Below are 18,069 nucleotides of genomic sequence, written 5' to 3'. Positions count from 1 at the left end.
TTACTGTGAAAATCTGAAGTATAAACAGATAATGCAAGAGTATTCAGCAGGTCAAGCTACATCTGTGGAGAAACAAACCCAATTCAGTGATTTCTTTTTCATCAGACTGAAAAATTTTGGAATACTTCAGCATGAAGAGGTTCTATACCTATAGAGATTATACACTTCTTCTTAATAAAGAGGAGCACAGAATAGCAACTGGATTCTGTCAAAGGAAGGAGAATGTACAGCCAGCGTACTTAGCTTGGAATCTCGATGGGAATCCTGGATCATTATATTATTTGACCAGATACTGGGCTATAAAAGGTACACTCCACATTTTACATGGCAAAATACATGCTTACAAGATCATTGAAACCAAAATATGTAATAATAATTACAGCACTAAATCTATATATAAATTCCTCTGAACGATATTGCTGTATGGACACTTAACATTTATATAAAATCATCTGCTATTTATAAATTATTAGTAGCTCTATTAAAAGAATTGGGATACTAACTCTGACAAGATACCAAATAAAGGAATTTCCTGGACGATATGACATCTTCGTATTTTGACATATGTCGTTGATAAAAAAAAACTGTGCCACAGTATTTCCTTTAACATTGACTTCTCAGAATAGTACTGACCTGAAACACATTAGCTGTGCTGATGCTTTTATCAGTAGTTCTAAGAAAGAATAAGCAAGTCCCAATCAAACCCTGAAAAATGGACACAAGAGAAAGTGAAAGACCTCAGTGTGAGTTTTCCATATATTTAGAAAAGTCTTTTTAAATATGTTATAAGTGAAAATTTCAAACTTTTAGCATTAATGATGATGAAAATACAATTTAAAATATATATAAAATTTTAATAATGAAAACATAAACTGAACTTTACCTCACTGGAACCATCAGTAATGAACAGCCTTTTCTGATTTACCCCTCTGGACATATCTGCACTTAAATGTCGCAATCCTGAGATCTGATGAATCAAATAACAGATTTGTGAACAAACTGAAAATCAATCATTTAGAATTTTATCAATTGCTTAAACTGATTAAATATTCAAATATAAAATTTAACAAGTCCTAATCAGGGGATATTTTAGTCAATCAGATGACCATCTGTTTGATTCATTTAAATTGCGTTTCAGAGAAACACTTTGTAGAAAAACATACTGTCAGATGGCTTTAGATTTTAAAATTCAGCATTAACTAGAACTTTGAATTCAAGCAGAGCAGTGGCCCATTCACTGTTACAATGATTTGTAACAGAATGCATTTAATTAAAGCCTCGTTAATGAATGTGTCTAAATACTTTTAATTCAAGCAATAAACACTTACTGTCACTGTATCTTGGTAGAAAAATAGTAATTTTTTAGATCCATTTGGTGCGAAGAACTCTTCAATCATGTGAAACTGAAAAGGAAGGTTTAATTGTGAAAAATGCTGATGGTTGGGCATACAAAATAAATGTTTGCTCATTATTGAGAAGTATACTGCGTAGACAAATATAATAATACTGTCAGCTTCTGCAGAAGTAAAATAAAACTTACTGTTCTCTGAAAATATAATAGATTACAATAAACACTTTGAGAAATGAGAGTGTAATTTACTGCATAAGGTAGACCAGCACTAAATAGTCACACCTAGAGTTACAGTGACTTGGTCCTGAGCTACATAAACTAATTTCTGTAAATAAAATGCCTTTCTCTTAAACATAAGAGCCTGGATATTGTAGTCATCAACAAAGTGACATGGCTCATTATTGGCTTTGAAAAAGATTTCCCACATAGACCTAGAAACTAGATGACATGAAATGAAAATCAGAGTGGTAACCTGGCGACAGTTTGTCACTTGCTCCTCTAACCATTCATCAATCAGCAAAATCTCAGAGCACAACTCCCCTGTCCATTTGAAAGCATCAATTCATCCTACATCCACCACACTCTCAGATAGCATGTTCCTAATCACTAGCTGCATGAAAAGGTTTTTCCTCATGTCACTGTTGCATCTTTTGCCAATTACCTTAGGTTTGGTCCCTGTGGTTCTCAATCCTTCCACTAATGGGAACAGTTTTTCTCTCTTTTTATTGTACCCAGATCCATCATGATCTTGAATACCTTTATCATTTGTATTTTTAATAAAATCTGTATTTTTCAATAATACTCAACTTCTATATTATCAAATGACCTGTGGAAGATTTTTTTAAGTATGCCAGAGTTAGGCAGGCACGTTCTTGACAATAGAAAGTACAGGACTTTCTAAAGGCAATGCCATTAACATGGGGTTGACCATTGTCACTACTGGGCTCCGTTGTGTTATGACGTTGAAGGCATGTACTGTACCTTTAAGAGAATGTGAACATTCTGAACTGAGAGCTGACAAGCACCTGTGATGACTAGCCAGCAGTCTCAGAGTGTGCTGGAAAATTGAAAATATGTAACTTTTGGCTGTGAAACAGATGAGTTGGTTGCTATTTTGACAACAATTCGAATTTAACCAATCAGTTTAAATTATGCTCCAGGATACTAAAACTCAATCAATTTAAATTTATTGTTTTGCCAACATTGAGCCAATGAGATGATCCAATATTGGGGGATAAAACAGCCAGGCAGTTTGAAAGTTCGACAAAGTAATTACCATCGAGAGAGTAAACTGCCACCTGCCATTTAAAACACTCTCTATCAAAGGTACTTTTTTTATATGAAACATCTTTGCAGTAAATGACAGAAGATGACCCAGGGAGATCTTCAGCCGAAAGAAGAAGTTGATGTAATTTTAATGCGGGTTTTTATTGGAACAGTACATTGTTTTAGAGTTGGAGACGGATAACAAATATTTAAGAGAAAGGAGGCTTAGAGATGTAAATAGTTATTGTTTAACATTCATTTTTAGAGTTAAAGAATAAATTGATATTTTTTTCTTTAAATAGTAGAATTTGGGAATTGACTGTCTCTCATATTTTAACAGATGATGAGGCGAGGTGAGCTTTTCTGGGTGTTTGGTTTAATTAACAGAAGGGTTCGCTGCACCAACGTAACCATTGTCCTCAGAAACTTGCTGCGAGGCCAATAGAGTTTACATGGAAATTTCCCACATGGTGTCAACAGTTCCTCCTGCTGCCAGTAAAATCTGGTGGGGGGTGGTGTGTGGTGGGTGCTGGGCATTGAGAGTTTATCCTTAAAAGGGCAAATTTGCCACAATTAGCAACTCTATGATTATTACACAGAGGCTGTTTTTTAAACAGAAGAGAAAAAAAGCAGCTCAGCCAGGTCAAAATCTTGGAAATTCCTCCCTAATGGCATGGTGAGTATACCTTCTTCAGACAGACTGTAGTGGTTCAAGAGGTAGCTTACCACTATCCTACCAAGGGCAATTAGGGATGGGCAACAAACATGGGTTCACAGTGTTGTCCACATTCTATGAGTGAAAACAAATGCTAAAGCCTGCCTCAAGTCTCAACCTCTCTCAAAACCTGATCCCTTGGAATAACCCTGAATTTCACCTGAAAAATGAACTAGTCTACAAGAATCATTTTGCTCCACTTGCAACCACACCCATCTACATCTGAGCTCCTATGGAAGAGGAATTCTGCCATAGGAGCCAATTGCAAAACCCTTCATTGGACATTGACTTACAGCATTTTGATTATGCTCATTAATACTCCTTCTGTTTATTATTTATAAAAGTTAATTCTTTTTTTCTTTTTTTTTCTTTCTTATATACTTCTGTAGGTGTGTATGAGTTGCAAAAAATTATCTTCCAGGTTTGAATGCTTGAGCAAACCATCTTCTTGTTCTATCCCTGAAGAAAATTTGTTGCAGGTCATTTGAAAGTTGGAATTCACGTGCATTTTTTGGGGGGAAACACAACATGGTCTATTTCAAAAGGAAAAAGAAATAAAGTAGCCAAAAGATTATTGAAAAAGCAGCTGTTGCAGACAGAAGAGGAGGACCACAAAATAATTCAATTCACCTTTTTGCCTTGTTTGTTACAGGAACTATTGAATACATATTAAAATAGCAAGTCATACCTTTTCATCTGCAATAATAAAGTCCTGCACAGCTGATTCTTCCAGACCTGTTCCATCTGCTAGTTTAGATATCAGGTAGCCATGCCGTGAATCCATTTGGGATTTTCGTTCTTCCTTAGCTGCTTTTGCTTGTTTTAGCAATTCCTTTTTGGCCTCATTGGAAATAAGGATAGTCTTTCTACCTTGTGTCTAGTATTAAGGAAAAATACCTTGAGTAACTTTTGATTAGAAATTACAAATGCCAATATTAATATATGAATGTTTGTCATGTTTGTGTGGCATTCTTCGTACTATTAGCTTAACGGTTACTATTAAAAATCACACAACACTGGGTTATAGTCCAACAGGTTTATTTGGAAGTACAAGCTTTCTGAGTGACAATAGACAATAGGTGCAGGAGTAGGCCATTCTGCCCTTCGAGCCTGCACCACCATTCAATATGATCATGGCTGATCATCCTTAATCAGTATCCTGTTCCTGCCTTATCTCCATAACCCTTGATTCCACTATCCTTGAGAGCTCTATCCAACTCTTTCTTAAATGAATCCAGAGACTGGGCCTCCACTGCCCTCTGGAGCAGAGCATTCCACACAGCCATCACTCTCTGGGTGAAGACGTTTCTCCTCATCTCTGTCCTAAATGGTCTACCCCGTATTTTTAAGCTGTGTCCTCTAGTTTGGCAGTCACCCATCAGCGGAAACATGTTTCCTGCCTCCAGAGTGTCCAATCCTTTGATAATCTTATATGTCTCAATCAGATCCCCTCTCAGTCTTCTAAACTCAAGGGTATACAAGTCCAATCGCTCCAGTCTTTCAGCATAAGGTAGTCCCGCCATTCCAGGAATTGACCTCATGAACCTATGCTGCACTCCCTCAATAGCCAGAATGTCTTTCCTCAAATTTGGAGACCAGAACTGCACACAGTACTCCAGGTGTGGTCTCACCAGGGCCCTGCACAGCTGCAGAAGAACCTCTTTGCTTCTATACTCAATCCCTCTTGTTATGAAGGCCAGCATGCTATTAGACTTCTTCACTACCTGCTGTACCTGTATGCTTATCTTCATTGACTGGTGTACAAGAACACCCAGATCTCTTTGTACTGCCCCTTTATCTAAATTGATTCCATTTAGGTAGTTCCTGTTCTTGCCACCAAAGTGGATAACCATACATTTATCCACATTAAACTGCATCTGCCATGCATCTGACCACTCACCTAACCTGTCCAGGTCACCCTGTAATCTCCTAACATCCTCCTCACATTTCACCCTGCCACCCAGCTTAGTATCATCAGCAAATTTGCTAATGTTCTTACTAATACCATCTTCTATATCATTAACTTATATTGTATAAAGCTGCGGTCCCAGCACTGATCCCTGCGGTACCCCACTGGTCACTGCCTGCCATTCCAAAATGGAGCCATTTATCACTACTCTTTGTTTCCTATTAGCCAACCAACTTTCAATCCAAGTTAGTACTTTGTCCCCAATACCATGCGCCCTAAGTTTGCTCACTAACCTCCTATGTGGGATTTTATCAAAAGCTTTCTGAAAGTCCAGGTACACTACATCTACTGGATCTCCCTCGCCATCTTCAGAGTTACATCCTCACAAAATTCCTAAAGATTAGTCAAGCATGATTTCCCATTCATAAATCCATGCCGACTCTGACCTATCCTGTTACTATTATCCAGATGTGTCGTAATTTCATCCTTTATAATAGACTCCAGCATCTTTCCCACCACTGAGGTCAGACTAACTGGTCTATAATTTCTTGCTTTCTCTCTCCCACCTTTCCTAAAAAGTGGTACAACGTTAGCCACCCTCCAATCCGCAGGAACTGATCCCGAATCTATCGAACTCTGGAAAATGATCACCAACGCATCCACGATTTCTCGAGCCACCTCCTTCAGTACCCTTGGATGTAGACCATCAGGCCCCGGGGACTTATCAACCTTCAGACCTAACAATCTCTCCAACACCAATTCCTGGCAAACATAAATTCCCTTAAGTGCAGGTCCTTCAGCCACTGTTACCTCAGGGAGATTGCTTGTGTCTTCCCCAGTGAACACAGATCTGAAGTAACAATTCAATTCTTCTGCCATTTCTTTGTTCCCTGTATTATATTCCCCTGTTTCTGTCTTCAAGGGCCCAATTTTAGTCTTAACCATTTTTTTGCCTTTCCTTCATCAGTGCTGCTCCTTCATCAGGGTTAACAGATACTGTTCAGCCCTTTACAAAAGCAGTTAAGGAAATGCATTACTAAAGCATCAGTAATGCAAATACCAATATTTGCAAAACTGATTTTCAGATTTTCACGACAAAGAACTGGCATGACTTTGTTTGGTTAAAAGATATCTGAATCTTTCTTGACAATTGATTTATACCAAGTGAAATGGATAGTTTACTATGACTGAACTTAGCTTGTTAACCTGTTTGTTCTTGACAGTGGAATTAATTCTGATAAATGAAGCACCATTGCAAGGAGTTTCAAAAGCCAAATTTACCACATTGTACACTACTTATTCTTATATCTAATTAATTGGGTTTCCTGTGTAATGTAAAATATAATGGGGAGGATGATAAACAACCACACAAATACAATGCAAAAGAATGACCTTACATAATTCAGTAATTTTGTTAGACTAAAAATATTGAAAAAGCCTTGAAGCTTACAGTGAGCATGAACTACTTACTGAGACAGATGCACTTGGAGATGGTGCTGTGTTGGAATGTCCCAGTCTTGAATTTTTCCATTTATTAGTGCCTACACGCCTGTGTCGGTTTGACTCGCCAGCTAAATTTTGGTTAAAAATAATTTTTCTTAATTAGTAACATCAAGTTCTAACACCAGAAATTTCAGTTCCTTGCACCATGTTTTTTTCACTACAACTATAATTATGGCACCAAAGGAATCCACGGCATGCACACTCATCTGCAGAAAGCAATGTTAGATGCCATTTAGTGAGGATGTTTGGAAAGTCTACTGGAACAATCCAAACAGTCAGGTCACAATGGTAATCAGTCTGCCCACCAAAATCGCTACTATGGAGCAGAACCTCTCAGCCATTCTTTAAACAACCTCAGATGAACATGTACTTGTCAGCGGGAAGAATATCTCAACAGTGTTATTAAAAGTATCATCAACTACTTTCAGGCTGCTGTTACTTTTTGCTGTGATTGTATAAGTCTTGGTAATTTTGAGAGTTCTTTCAAGTTGTTAAACATACTGAGTGATGCGTGGTACATGCTGTTGAACTTCAAACATTTATCACAAACCATCTGCTATCAAACATGTATCTTGTGAACAACTAAGCCAACTGTAATATCAGTGAAGGCATGTCCAATTCCCTATTCAACTACAGCCCCATACTTTACTTTCCCTCTGATACTAAACATCACAGAGTCCCTTTGGCCACAATACAAGTTAAACATTCTCAATAGAATTTATATTTTAACATGCCATGCAACAAATGTTAAGTGATCACCTTTGTATTTTTCTTTAGTGTCTATCCATTGTGTTCCCTTGCCTGGCTAGTCTTTTGATGTTATATGATATGAAAGCTGGACTTTATAAGAAGAAGGTTATGTTTTAAACCGTGCACTTTAATTCAAGGTAAAATAAAGTATCTTGGACAGAGGAATGTGACCTTGTACAAAATCTGTTGGAGACAATTCTGTGTGAACTGCTTATTATTGACAGAGAAACTCAAATCAGTACTTATTAATAGTAAGGTTCCTAAACATTAAAACCTCAAGACAAAGGAAAAGGAAGCTGACCTAGCTGCGTAGAAACACAAAGACTGGATGCTCATGAAGTCAGGATGACTCAGAAGTGTTTTAAAATGGTAAATTGAGCTGACTCTGGCAATCCTGACTCCATTACCAGGCTTTCTGACTTTCACCAAAGGAGCAGATTGGTTCCAAATACTCACCCAGTTCTTCCACCTTGACCATTTCAAAAACTTCCATTGCAAACATAGGCATGGCCTATTCCTTTCATTTTCACGGAGTCAGGTCAGCTTTTTAAAAGAATTATGGTACTTTGCACCTTAAATGTGTTGTAAACAAATGTCTGCAAAAGGGTGCCTTTTGAAAATTAAATTCAAAATGCCCTCATCATGCCCCCACCCCATTCCATGCTATCTCATTCACCCACATCCCCATGGTCTATAATAGATCCGAACTTTGAGAGGCTGGTCATGGCCTACATCAACTCCAGCATCCCAACCTGCCTTGATACTCTACAATTTGTGGGCGGCACGTGGTACAGTGGTTAGCACTGCTACCTCACAGCGCCAGAGACCCGGGTTCAATTCCCGCCTCAGGCGACTGACTGTGTGGAGTTTGCACGTTCTCCCCGTGTCTGCGTGGGTTTCCTCTGGGTGCTTCGGTTTCCTCCCACAGTCCAAAGATGTGCAGGTTAGGTGAATTGGCCATGCTAAATTGCCCGTAGTGTTAGGTAAGGGGTAAATGTAGGGGTTGGGTGGGTTACGCTTCGGCGGGTCGGTGTGGACTTGTTGGGCCGAAGGGCCTGTTTCCACACTGTGATGTAATCTATGTAATTTGCCTACTGATGTAACAGGTCCACAGCAGAGACCCATTTCCCTGGGACATCTAGACAACAAGGACACTTACATCAGAATCCTGCTATTGACTACAGCTCCATCTTCAACACCATTATCCCTTCCAAACTGATTTTAAAAGTCCGAAACCTTGGTCTCAGCTCCACTCTCTGCAAATAGATCCTTAGCTTTCTGACTCACAGACCGCAATCAGTGAAAATAGACAACTGCACCTCCTCCATGATAACACTCAACCCCACAAAGAAACGTCCTCAACCCCTTACTGAACTCCCTGTACACCTACAACTGTGTTGTCCAATTCTGAATGAATGACATCTACAAATTTGCTGACAACACCACTGTGACAAGTCCAAATACAGAAAGCAGGTAGAGGACTTGGTGACGTGGTGCAATGAGAACAACCTTTCTCTTAATCTCAGCAAAACTAAAGTACTGATGATCATTGACATCAGAAAGAAGGAGAACATGGCCCCAATGGAGCTGAGCTTGAGAGGGTGGACAGTATTAAGTTCCGAAGAGTGATGATAAACAACAATGCCTCTTCTTCCTCATGCAGCTCAGGAAATTTGGTATGTCCATAAGGACCCTCACCAACTTTTACAGATGCACCATTGAAAGCATTCTGTCCACGTCCATAATGGTCTGGCATGGCAACTGCTCTGCCCAGAACCGTAAGAAACTACAGGAGGTTGTACGCATAGCTCAGACCATCATGGAAGCCAACCTTCAATCCATGGTCTCCATGTACAAGGTTCGTTCTCGCGGAAAGGCTGCCAACTGCATCAAAGACCCATTGCACCCTGGCAATGTTCCCCTAGAACCTCTCCCATCAAGCAGAAGATACAGAAGCCTGAGCACATGCACAAGCAGGCAAGCAGGTTCAGAGATAGCTTCTTCCCAGCCATTATTAGACTAATGAATGAACTCTCTAATTTCAAATACTGCTGATCTTGCTAATGTTGATCTTGCCTAGTGCCACCATGTTTGATGTAAGCTGTATGCCTCTATCTTAGTATTTTTTTCACTCTATGATCTATATGTTCCTGTTAACTATGGTCTGCCTGTATTGTTTGTACAAAAAGCTTTTCATTATACTTAGGTACACATGACAATAAATAAATCTAATTAAATCCCATGCCAGGCTATTTCCCTCCATTCATATCCCCATGACCCCTAAAACATGCCTTTCTAACCAAATCACATGACATCATTCCTACCCACCATCTTCCCGCCCCTTTCCAAGCTTTAGCACTTCCACCTTGATTCACCCACTATACTTTATGTAAAAGCAATAATCCCTACAGTGACAGTTGGATATGTAAAATAAAGTTTTACAAAGCAGATTTTTTTGGCAACTTTCCAATATGCCAATCATTAAGGGCCTCTTTAAGTTTCAATACCTGGAATTGTAAGCACATGAAAACACTTAATTTTGTGTAAATAAACATTGTGAAATTGATAGCAGAGATCAGACAACGAGCTGGGCTTCAGGTATCCCGAAGGAGTTATTGATGTTGACCAAGCCTCATTATGTAGATTTGGTTGAGAAAAATGTATTCAAACACAGTGAGTGGAATTTTATGTACTTCTTCCAGTAAAAGTCTTAGAACCTGTAATTGTGTTGTGCGATTCTCTCAATCAATCACTGGAAGTTCATTTTTCTTTCTTTATTCATATCCAGTGGGATCATAACATTGGAATCAGAGAGCTTCAGCAAAAAAAAACACTCAAAATGTGAGCAGGAATATACAGCCTGTCAATGCCGCTTTGTGGTTCAGTATAATTCTGGCTGGTTTTGGGCTTCAGACCCACTTTCCCACCCATGCCCTATATCCCTCGATTCACTGAGTGACCAATCCGTTTATTTCAATCTTAAATATAGTCAATGATGGTGCATCTGAATCCTTTTGGCATAGCAAATTAAAACAATTCACATCACACTGAGTGAATAAATTTCTCCCTATCTCATCCTGAAATGATTGGCCCATTGCCTTGATATTATTTTCATGTGTTCTCGAGTACTCGGGAACAATCCTCTGTATCTACCCTGTCAAGTTCATCTTGAATTATTTATATTTCAATGAGAACATTCTTCATTTTTCTGAACTTCAAAACATATAGGTCCAATTTTCTCAACCTCAAATCATAATTCAACCATTTCATAACTGCAACCAATACTGCCTGCAGTATTCCAGGTGTAATCTCTCCAAAGCCCTGTACAAATGTAATAAAATGTCTATGCTGATACTCCAGTCCATTTGTTATGAAAACTCACGTGCCAATTATGCTCCGAACTGTTAGTTATACCTGCACACTAACTTTCTGAACACACATAAATCTGTCTAAACATCAATATGCACAAGTTTTGTGCTCTTAAAAAAATATAATTTCTATATTCTTGTGACTAACAATGGGCTGGGAAGTGGCAGATGGAGTTTAATTCAGATAAATGCGAGGTGCTACATTTTGGGGAAGCAAATCTTAGCAGGACTTATACACTTAATGGTAAGGTCCTAGGGAGTGCTGCTGAACAAAGAGACCTTGGAGTGCAGGTTCATAGCTCCTTGAAAGTGGAGTCGCAGGCAGATAGGATAGTGAAGAAGGCATTTGGTATGCTTTCTTTTACTGGTCGGAGTATTGAGTACAGGAGTTGGGAAGTCATGTTGCGGCTGTACAGGACATTGGTTTGGCCACTGTTGGAATATTGCGTGCAATTCTGGTCTCCTTCATATCGGGAAAAATGTTGTGAAACTTGAAAGGGTTCAGAAAAGATTTACAAGGATGTTGTCGGATTTGGAGGATTTGAGCTATAGGGAGAGGCTGAACAGGCTGGGGCTGTTTTCCCTGGAGAGTCGGAGGCTGAGGGGTGACCTTTACAAAACTATGAGGGGCATGGATAGGGTAAATTGGCAAAGTCTTTTCCCTGGGGTCGGGGAATCCAGAACTAGAGGACATAGGTTTAGGATGAGAGGGGAAAGGTATAAAAGAGACCTACAGGGCAACTGTTTCACACAGAGGGTGGTACGTGTATGGAATGAGCTGCCAGAGGAAGTGATGGAGGCTGGTACAATTGCAACATTTAAGAGGCATTTGGATGGGTACATGAATAGGAAGGATTTGGAGGGATATGGGCCGGGTGCTGGCAGGTGGGACTAGACTGGGTTGGGATATCTGGTAGGAATGAACAGGTTGGACTGAAGGATCTGTTTCCATGCAGTACATCTCTACGACTCTATAACTCTAAGTGAGGCAACCTTATCCTTCTTCAAATTATATGGCAGGTGCCTTCTTCATTCCTACTCGCTTAACCTGTCCATATATCTTTGCAGCCTCTTTGTGTACTCTCACAGCATCCGATTCTACCTAGCCTTGTGTCATCAGCAAACGTGGAGATATTACTCACTGTCTCTTTATCTTAGTAGTTAATATAGATTTTAACTAGCTGAGATCCCAGCATTATTCCTTACAATGCTCCATTTCTTACTAACTCACAACTTGAAAATGTCCCTTTTACGTCTACTCTTTGCTTCTAATCATTTAACTAATTCTCTATCTTTGTTAATAATACCCCAAAATCCATGCGACCTTATCTTGCAATTTCACTTTTTGTGTAACACCTTGTCCAATGCCTACTGGAAATCCATGTACATTATATCTACTGGTTTCCACTTTATTTACCCTATGTTTTACACCATAAACACCTTGCAATAAATTGTCAAACATTCTGTGATAGTCTAAATGAAGTAATAATACCTTGATCACATGACACTCAGAAACAATTCTGAAGTAAATTACAGCAACTATGGGTCTGGCATGTTGACTATTCCATTATTTATTTTTTTCTTTTTCTTTATTTTTTGGCCAGCATCGATTTCCACTTGAATTTCACATTTCTTGGAAGGATATAACTCTGTTGTTGTGCTGTTATGAGTCCTAGAGAACATTTCTGAGCTGACAGCCAGACTACTACGACCACTAGGACTCATAACAGCACACAAACCAACAGCCACTCTCAGACAACAACTCACCAGGACGAAGGACCCGATACCCAGCATGAGCAAAACCTACGTGGTGTACAAAATCCCATGCAAGGACTGCACAAAACACTACATAGGACAAACAGGAAGACAGCTAACAATCCGTATCCATGAACACCAACTAGCCACGAAACAACATGACCAGCTATCCTTAGTAGCCACACACGCAGATGACAAGCAACATGAGTTTGACTGGGAAAACACTACTATTAAAGGACAAGCCAAACAGAGAACAGCCAGGGAATTCCTAGAGGCATGGCACTCATCCACAGATTTTATCAACAAACACATCGACCTGGACCCAATATACCGGCCACTGCAGCAAACAGCTGGAACTGACAACCGGAAGCGGCAGAGACAAACCACTATAAATTCCAGAGGAAACATCACAGAAGCGCTTCACAGGAGGGTCCCAAGCACTGAGGGTGTCACCTAGACAGGGGACGAAACGTCTGCAACACAAATTCCCAGCTCGGCGAACAACGAGCACCCGAGCTACAAATCTTCTCATAAACTTTGAGGATATAACTCTAGCAGATCTGGCTTATGTAATTGCTCCTTTGGTATCTGTGTTAACCGTTTAGATGAGATATCTAATTAATTCTTCTCTCTCATTCTTCCCCATTACCTTTTTTTTCTCTTTTACAAATATTTATTTTGCTTTTGTAGTTAAAAGGACATCTATTGGGAGCGTTGGACAGATACTAAGTTTAGTTAATGTAGCTCAAGTGAAATGACTGCCAAAGAGGAACATTCAACTCTTAGTTTCTATTAAACATCAGTAACTATACTCTACACCAATCTGTGGGTAAAATCAGAGGTCTCACCACACATGACACTGTAACCTCAATATTAGTAGATCACTTTAAATGTTTGCACAATGAAGAGTATTTAATTAATGTTTAGATTATGTCAGAGGGGAAACGTTGACTTCATGTTTAGATTTTGCAAATTAATTATTTGTTATGTCATCCAAACTTGTTTATTTGTATTAATCAGGATGAAGTGACTGGATCAAAAGTTCTTAAACATTCTTCTACACTGCCCAACAAAATGCAATCATCCTGATATAGTTTCTTACTTTCCAAGAAATAAGTGAGTTTTCTTATTATTCCAACAAAATGAACTACCTTGGTCTTTGCTCCACCGAATTAAATTTGAAATTCTAAGTATACTTATATCTCCCTGTATTTTGCGCAATTTCCTTCATTACAAATAAATATTCATACCTTGGTACTATTGGTAACATTCCAATATATGTGTGCAAGATTTAGTATCTATTGAACAATAATGGCTTCAACATGAATCCCTTCAAAACACCACTTTCTACCATTTGCCACTTTGAGAAGTTTCCTTTGACACATACCCTTTGCTTTCTGTTTTATATCCATTCTTCAATCCATTCTGTATCTGACCCCAATTCCACACACCCTGATCTTTGACACTTTATCAAAAGGCCATGTATACAGCTCACAGGAGCCATGACTCTGGTGAGAAGATTGCACTGGAAATCCAGCCTCACATTTCTATGAGTTATCACAATTATGAAATGTCATAAAGTCTCTACAGTCCGCACCAACCCTCTATATCCCTGGTCACTACAGACAAATTTAGCATGGTCAATCCATTTAAACTTCACATCTTTGGCCTGTGGGAGGAAATGGTAGCACCCAGAGGAAACCCACACAGACACAGTGAGAATGTATAAACAGCACAGAGACACTCACTGAAGGCTTGATTCAAACCTGGGTTCCTGGTGCTGTGAGGTAGCAATGCTAACCACAGAGCTAGCATGTCGCCAATTTAATCTCTAAAATGGTTAAAATCAGACTATGACCAATATCTAAGATAAACAAAACTCGCACTTGGTTTGATCAATAAACAAGAAAGCCATAAGACTCTGAGACGTACAAGCAGAAGTAGGCCATTCAGAAAATCAGGTCAGCTCTACCATTCAACGAAATAATGGTTGATCTAGTGATCCTCAAGACCAATTTCCAGTCTTTTCCTCATTACCCTTGATTCCTTTACCATCTAAAATTCTGACTATTTCAGCCTGGAACATACTAAATATTCAAAAGCCCCTCCGAAAAAGGGAAGAAACTCTTTGTCATCTCTATCTTCTCAAGATGAGTCCTTTTCTGAGATTATTCCCTCTGGCAGCAGACTCTCCCACAAGGCAAATAAACTTTCCACATTACCCCATTCAGTCCTCTCAGAATCTTATGTGTTTCAATAAGATCACCTGTCATTCTTCTAACTCTAATGAGTATAGGGCCAACCTATTCGACCTTTCCTCATGTGACAGTCCCTCCATAGTAGCTTAGTAAATCTTATCTAGACTTTCTCCAATGCCAGAATATGTTTTCTTAGGTAAAGAGGCTCAAAACTATTCACAATATTCCAGCTGTGGTTTGATCCAATGCCTTGTATAGTTTTAACATAACTTGCTTATTTTTATATTCCTTACCCTTTGAAATAAATGCAAACATTCCATTTATCCTAGTACTTGCTGAATTTGCATGCTAGTCTTTTGTGATTTATGCACAAGGACTCCCAATCTCTCTGTGCTTTCTGCAGTCTTTTTCCAGTAATGAAAATCCAGCTCTTTTAATCCAGGGGTGGCACGGTGTGTCAGTGGTTAGCACTGCTGCCTCAGAGCACTTGGGACCCAGGTTTGGTTCTAGCCTTGGGCGACTGTCTGTGTGGAGTTTGCACATTCTCCCTATGTCTGCAAGGGTTTTCTCCAGGTGCTTTGGTTTCCTCCCACAAGTCCAAAGATGTGCAGGTTAAGTGAATTGGCCATGCTAAATTGTTGATAATGTTAGGTGCACTAGTCAGCGGGAAATGGGTCAGTGTGGACTTGTTGGGCTGAAGGGCCTGTTTCCACACTGTAGGAAATCTAATTTTAATTTAATCTTCCTGCCAAAGTGCATAATCTCACATCTCCCCATATTATGTTCCATCTGCCAAATTTGTGTCCACTTGATCTTTTTTTAGATTAGATTCCCTACAGTATGGAAGCAGGCCATTTGGCCCAACAAGTCCCCTTGCCTATATTTACCCCGACTAACACTATGGGCAATTTAGCATAATCAATTCACGTGGCCTGTATTTTTTGGATTGTGGGAGGAAACCAGAGCACCCAGAGGAAACCTACAAAGACACAGGGAGAACGTGCCCGAGGTGGGAATCAAACTCGGGTCCCTGGCGCTGTGCGGTAGCAGTGATAACCACTGAGCCACGTGCCGCCCTGTGCTGCCAGCCTCCTTTCCCAGTCCTTTCCCAGCTCTGCCCTGGTTCTTTTGTTTAAGCTGAGCGCAGTTGTTTCCAATCAAGTCCTTCCCTTTCAAATTGAATGTTAAAGTCTGCATGTTATGATTGCTGTTTCCTCAGGGATCTTTTACTCTAACTTAATTTGTTAAATCTGCCTCATTACACATCACCATAACTAAAATGGTCTGGTTGGATCTCCAACATATCGATTCCCTTTACATTTGGCATCAAACTACAAGCCTACAGAATAGTAGTATGACCTGTCCTTCTGTATGTATCGGGACATGGGCATTATGCAGCAGATGTCTCAAATCCCTCAATAAATATCAGGAACAATGACTCCACAAAATCCTAAAAATTCACTGTCAGGATGGACACTCCAGTAACAGTGTCCTCTCTCAGACCAACATTTCCAGCATGGAGACATTGGTTACTGTCAAGCGTTGTATGGGTGGGCTGTATCATCAGTGCATTTGGGATAAGGCCTTCAAACCCAGGTCTCTAGTCCAGGTTTCTTCACAACTAGTGGTTACCAGAAAGGAAGGGAAAGTGCTTCAAGGACATGCTTAAAGCTGCTCTGAAAAATGATACAATATCCCCACCAATTTATAGGATTCTTTAGCCCAAGGTAATCCCCTAAGTGGAGAAAAAAGTCTCAGCAAAGATGCCCACAAGATCCAATATCTCCAACAGGCATTAGTGAAGGCCAAACACCCTTCAGGAATGTGTAAAAATCCATATCCCACCCACCCCCTCAAACACCATCTGCCCCACCAGTGGATCCAGGATTGGGCTTGGAGATTACAGCCAAGGTTAAAGTGGTGCTGGAAAAGCACAGTAGGTCAGGCAGCATCGGAGGTGCAGGAAAATTGACGTTTCGGGCAAAAGCCCTTCATCAGGAATGAGGCTGGGACCCTCGGGAGTGGAGAGACTAGGCATTGGACTGCCTAGTTACTTCAGGACCCACAACTCCAGAGTTATCCTTGGTCTTGAGGCTCTGAGTAAGAAGACACTGTTAGACCATTTTGAGCAAGTTTATTTGTTGAAGTGACAGTAAAGTTCGACATTCTGTTGTCCCAGTCACCACTAACAGTCGATAATAACTCTGGACTCACCTTTAACATCAGTACGGCTAATGGAGATGAGCGGAGGTGACAGTTCAATGTCAGGCTTGGGTGAAGGCGGTTTATTCAACTCGTTCTCCCCTGTTGCATTCGGTGGGGGATGGACCTTTACCCCCGCCGCTTTCCCATCCTCCGACATTGCTCGCTAAGGATGGTAGAAATCAAAGACAAGCCTGCAGAACGGGCTCACTGAAAGACTGTAACCAACTCTCTCGCTCTGTGCACTCACTCCTGCACTGCCTTTGAAACTTGGAAAATATCAGAATATAAACACTGCATCTAACTGGAAAGAAGCCAGTTACAAGAACAGCACTAAAGAAAAATATTTCCTCTATTGCCAGAAAGAACGGGCTTGTTTACAGACTTTGAGCAGCAGAGTGAGCCGGTGAGTGAAAAGAAAATCTGAAAAAAGCTCTTGTGGAATCTCAGTTGCTTAGGAACCGGTAAAACTGGAACAGGACACGCTGCATTGGGAAGGCTCTATATAAGTATCGCAGCAACAATCACTGTGCCGAGACTCCACTAAACAGACACGAACTATAATTAAGCTGCTTGTATTTTACTCCCCCAGAGACTAAATCTGACATTTATACCAAACAGCTATAGAATTATATCCACCTAAGGCCCAAGCATGACCTGAAAAGTGAAGTACATAATTCAGTGTTCCCTGCCTGTCTTAATCACAATATCTATTTAACCAAGTTCTGGCAGGAAACCAACACACCTCAAATACTTTTTGGGGGGCAGGGGGAACTGCAAGCTTTTTAAAATTATTTTTATTTGAAACTAGAAATTTACAAAACATTCCAATTTACAATCTTCCCTCACATAAACAGCAATTAAATCGGGACTTCAGGTTGTAATTTGTTGTCAGGATTAGACTGTGACAATGAAGGGACCAGGCCACCTTAAACATAACCAGGGAAGTGTATCCCTTTGGTTGTGTTGGTTTTTTGATGCAATAATCTACACAAAAGACCACATAAGTTTAGCACCAATTAAGTTCAATGTGGAAATTCCATGATGTTTTA

General features: G+C 39.9%; 1 protein-coding gene across 2 annotated transcripts in view; it reads right to left on the bottom strand.

The window, feature by feature from the left end:
• The window catches only part of dnah5l (dynein, axonemal, heavy chain 5 like), a 362,555-nt gene extending 345,072 nt beyond the window's left edge, over positions 1-17,483 (bottom strand). For both annotated transcript variants that reach the window (XM_043690231.1, XM_043690232.1), the window contains exons 1-6: positions 17,030-17,483; positions 6,712-6,812; positions 4,021-4,209; positions 1,329-1,403; positions 884-967; positions 634-705 (exon numbers count right to left, since the gene is read on the bottom strand). In XM_043690231.1, coding sequence (XP_043546166.1) covers positions 634-705; positions 884-967; positions 1,329-1,403; positions 4,021-4,209; positions 6,712-6,812; positions 17,030-17,177 — 669 coding nt within the window. In that variant the 5' untranslated portion in view covers positions 17,178-17,483. The remainder of the gene's footprint in view (positions 1-633; positions 706-883; positions 968-1,328; positions 1,404-4,020; positions 4,210-6,711; positions 6,813-17,029) is intronic.
• Positions 17,484-18,069: the final 586 nt, after the last annotated feature.

The sequence above is a fragment of the Chiloscyllium plagiosum genome, chromosome 5, assembly GCF_004010195.1.
Source record: "Chiloscyllium plagiosum isolate BGI_BamShark_2017 chromosome 5, ASM401019v2, whole genome shotgun sequence".
Taxonomy (NCBI): Eukaryota; Metazoa; Chordata; class Chondrichthyes; order Orectolobiformes; family Hemiscylliidae; genus Chiloscyllium; species Chiloscyllium plagiosum.
This window is presented reverse-complemented; position numbering and strand designations above follow the sequence as displayed.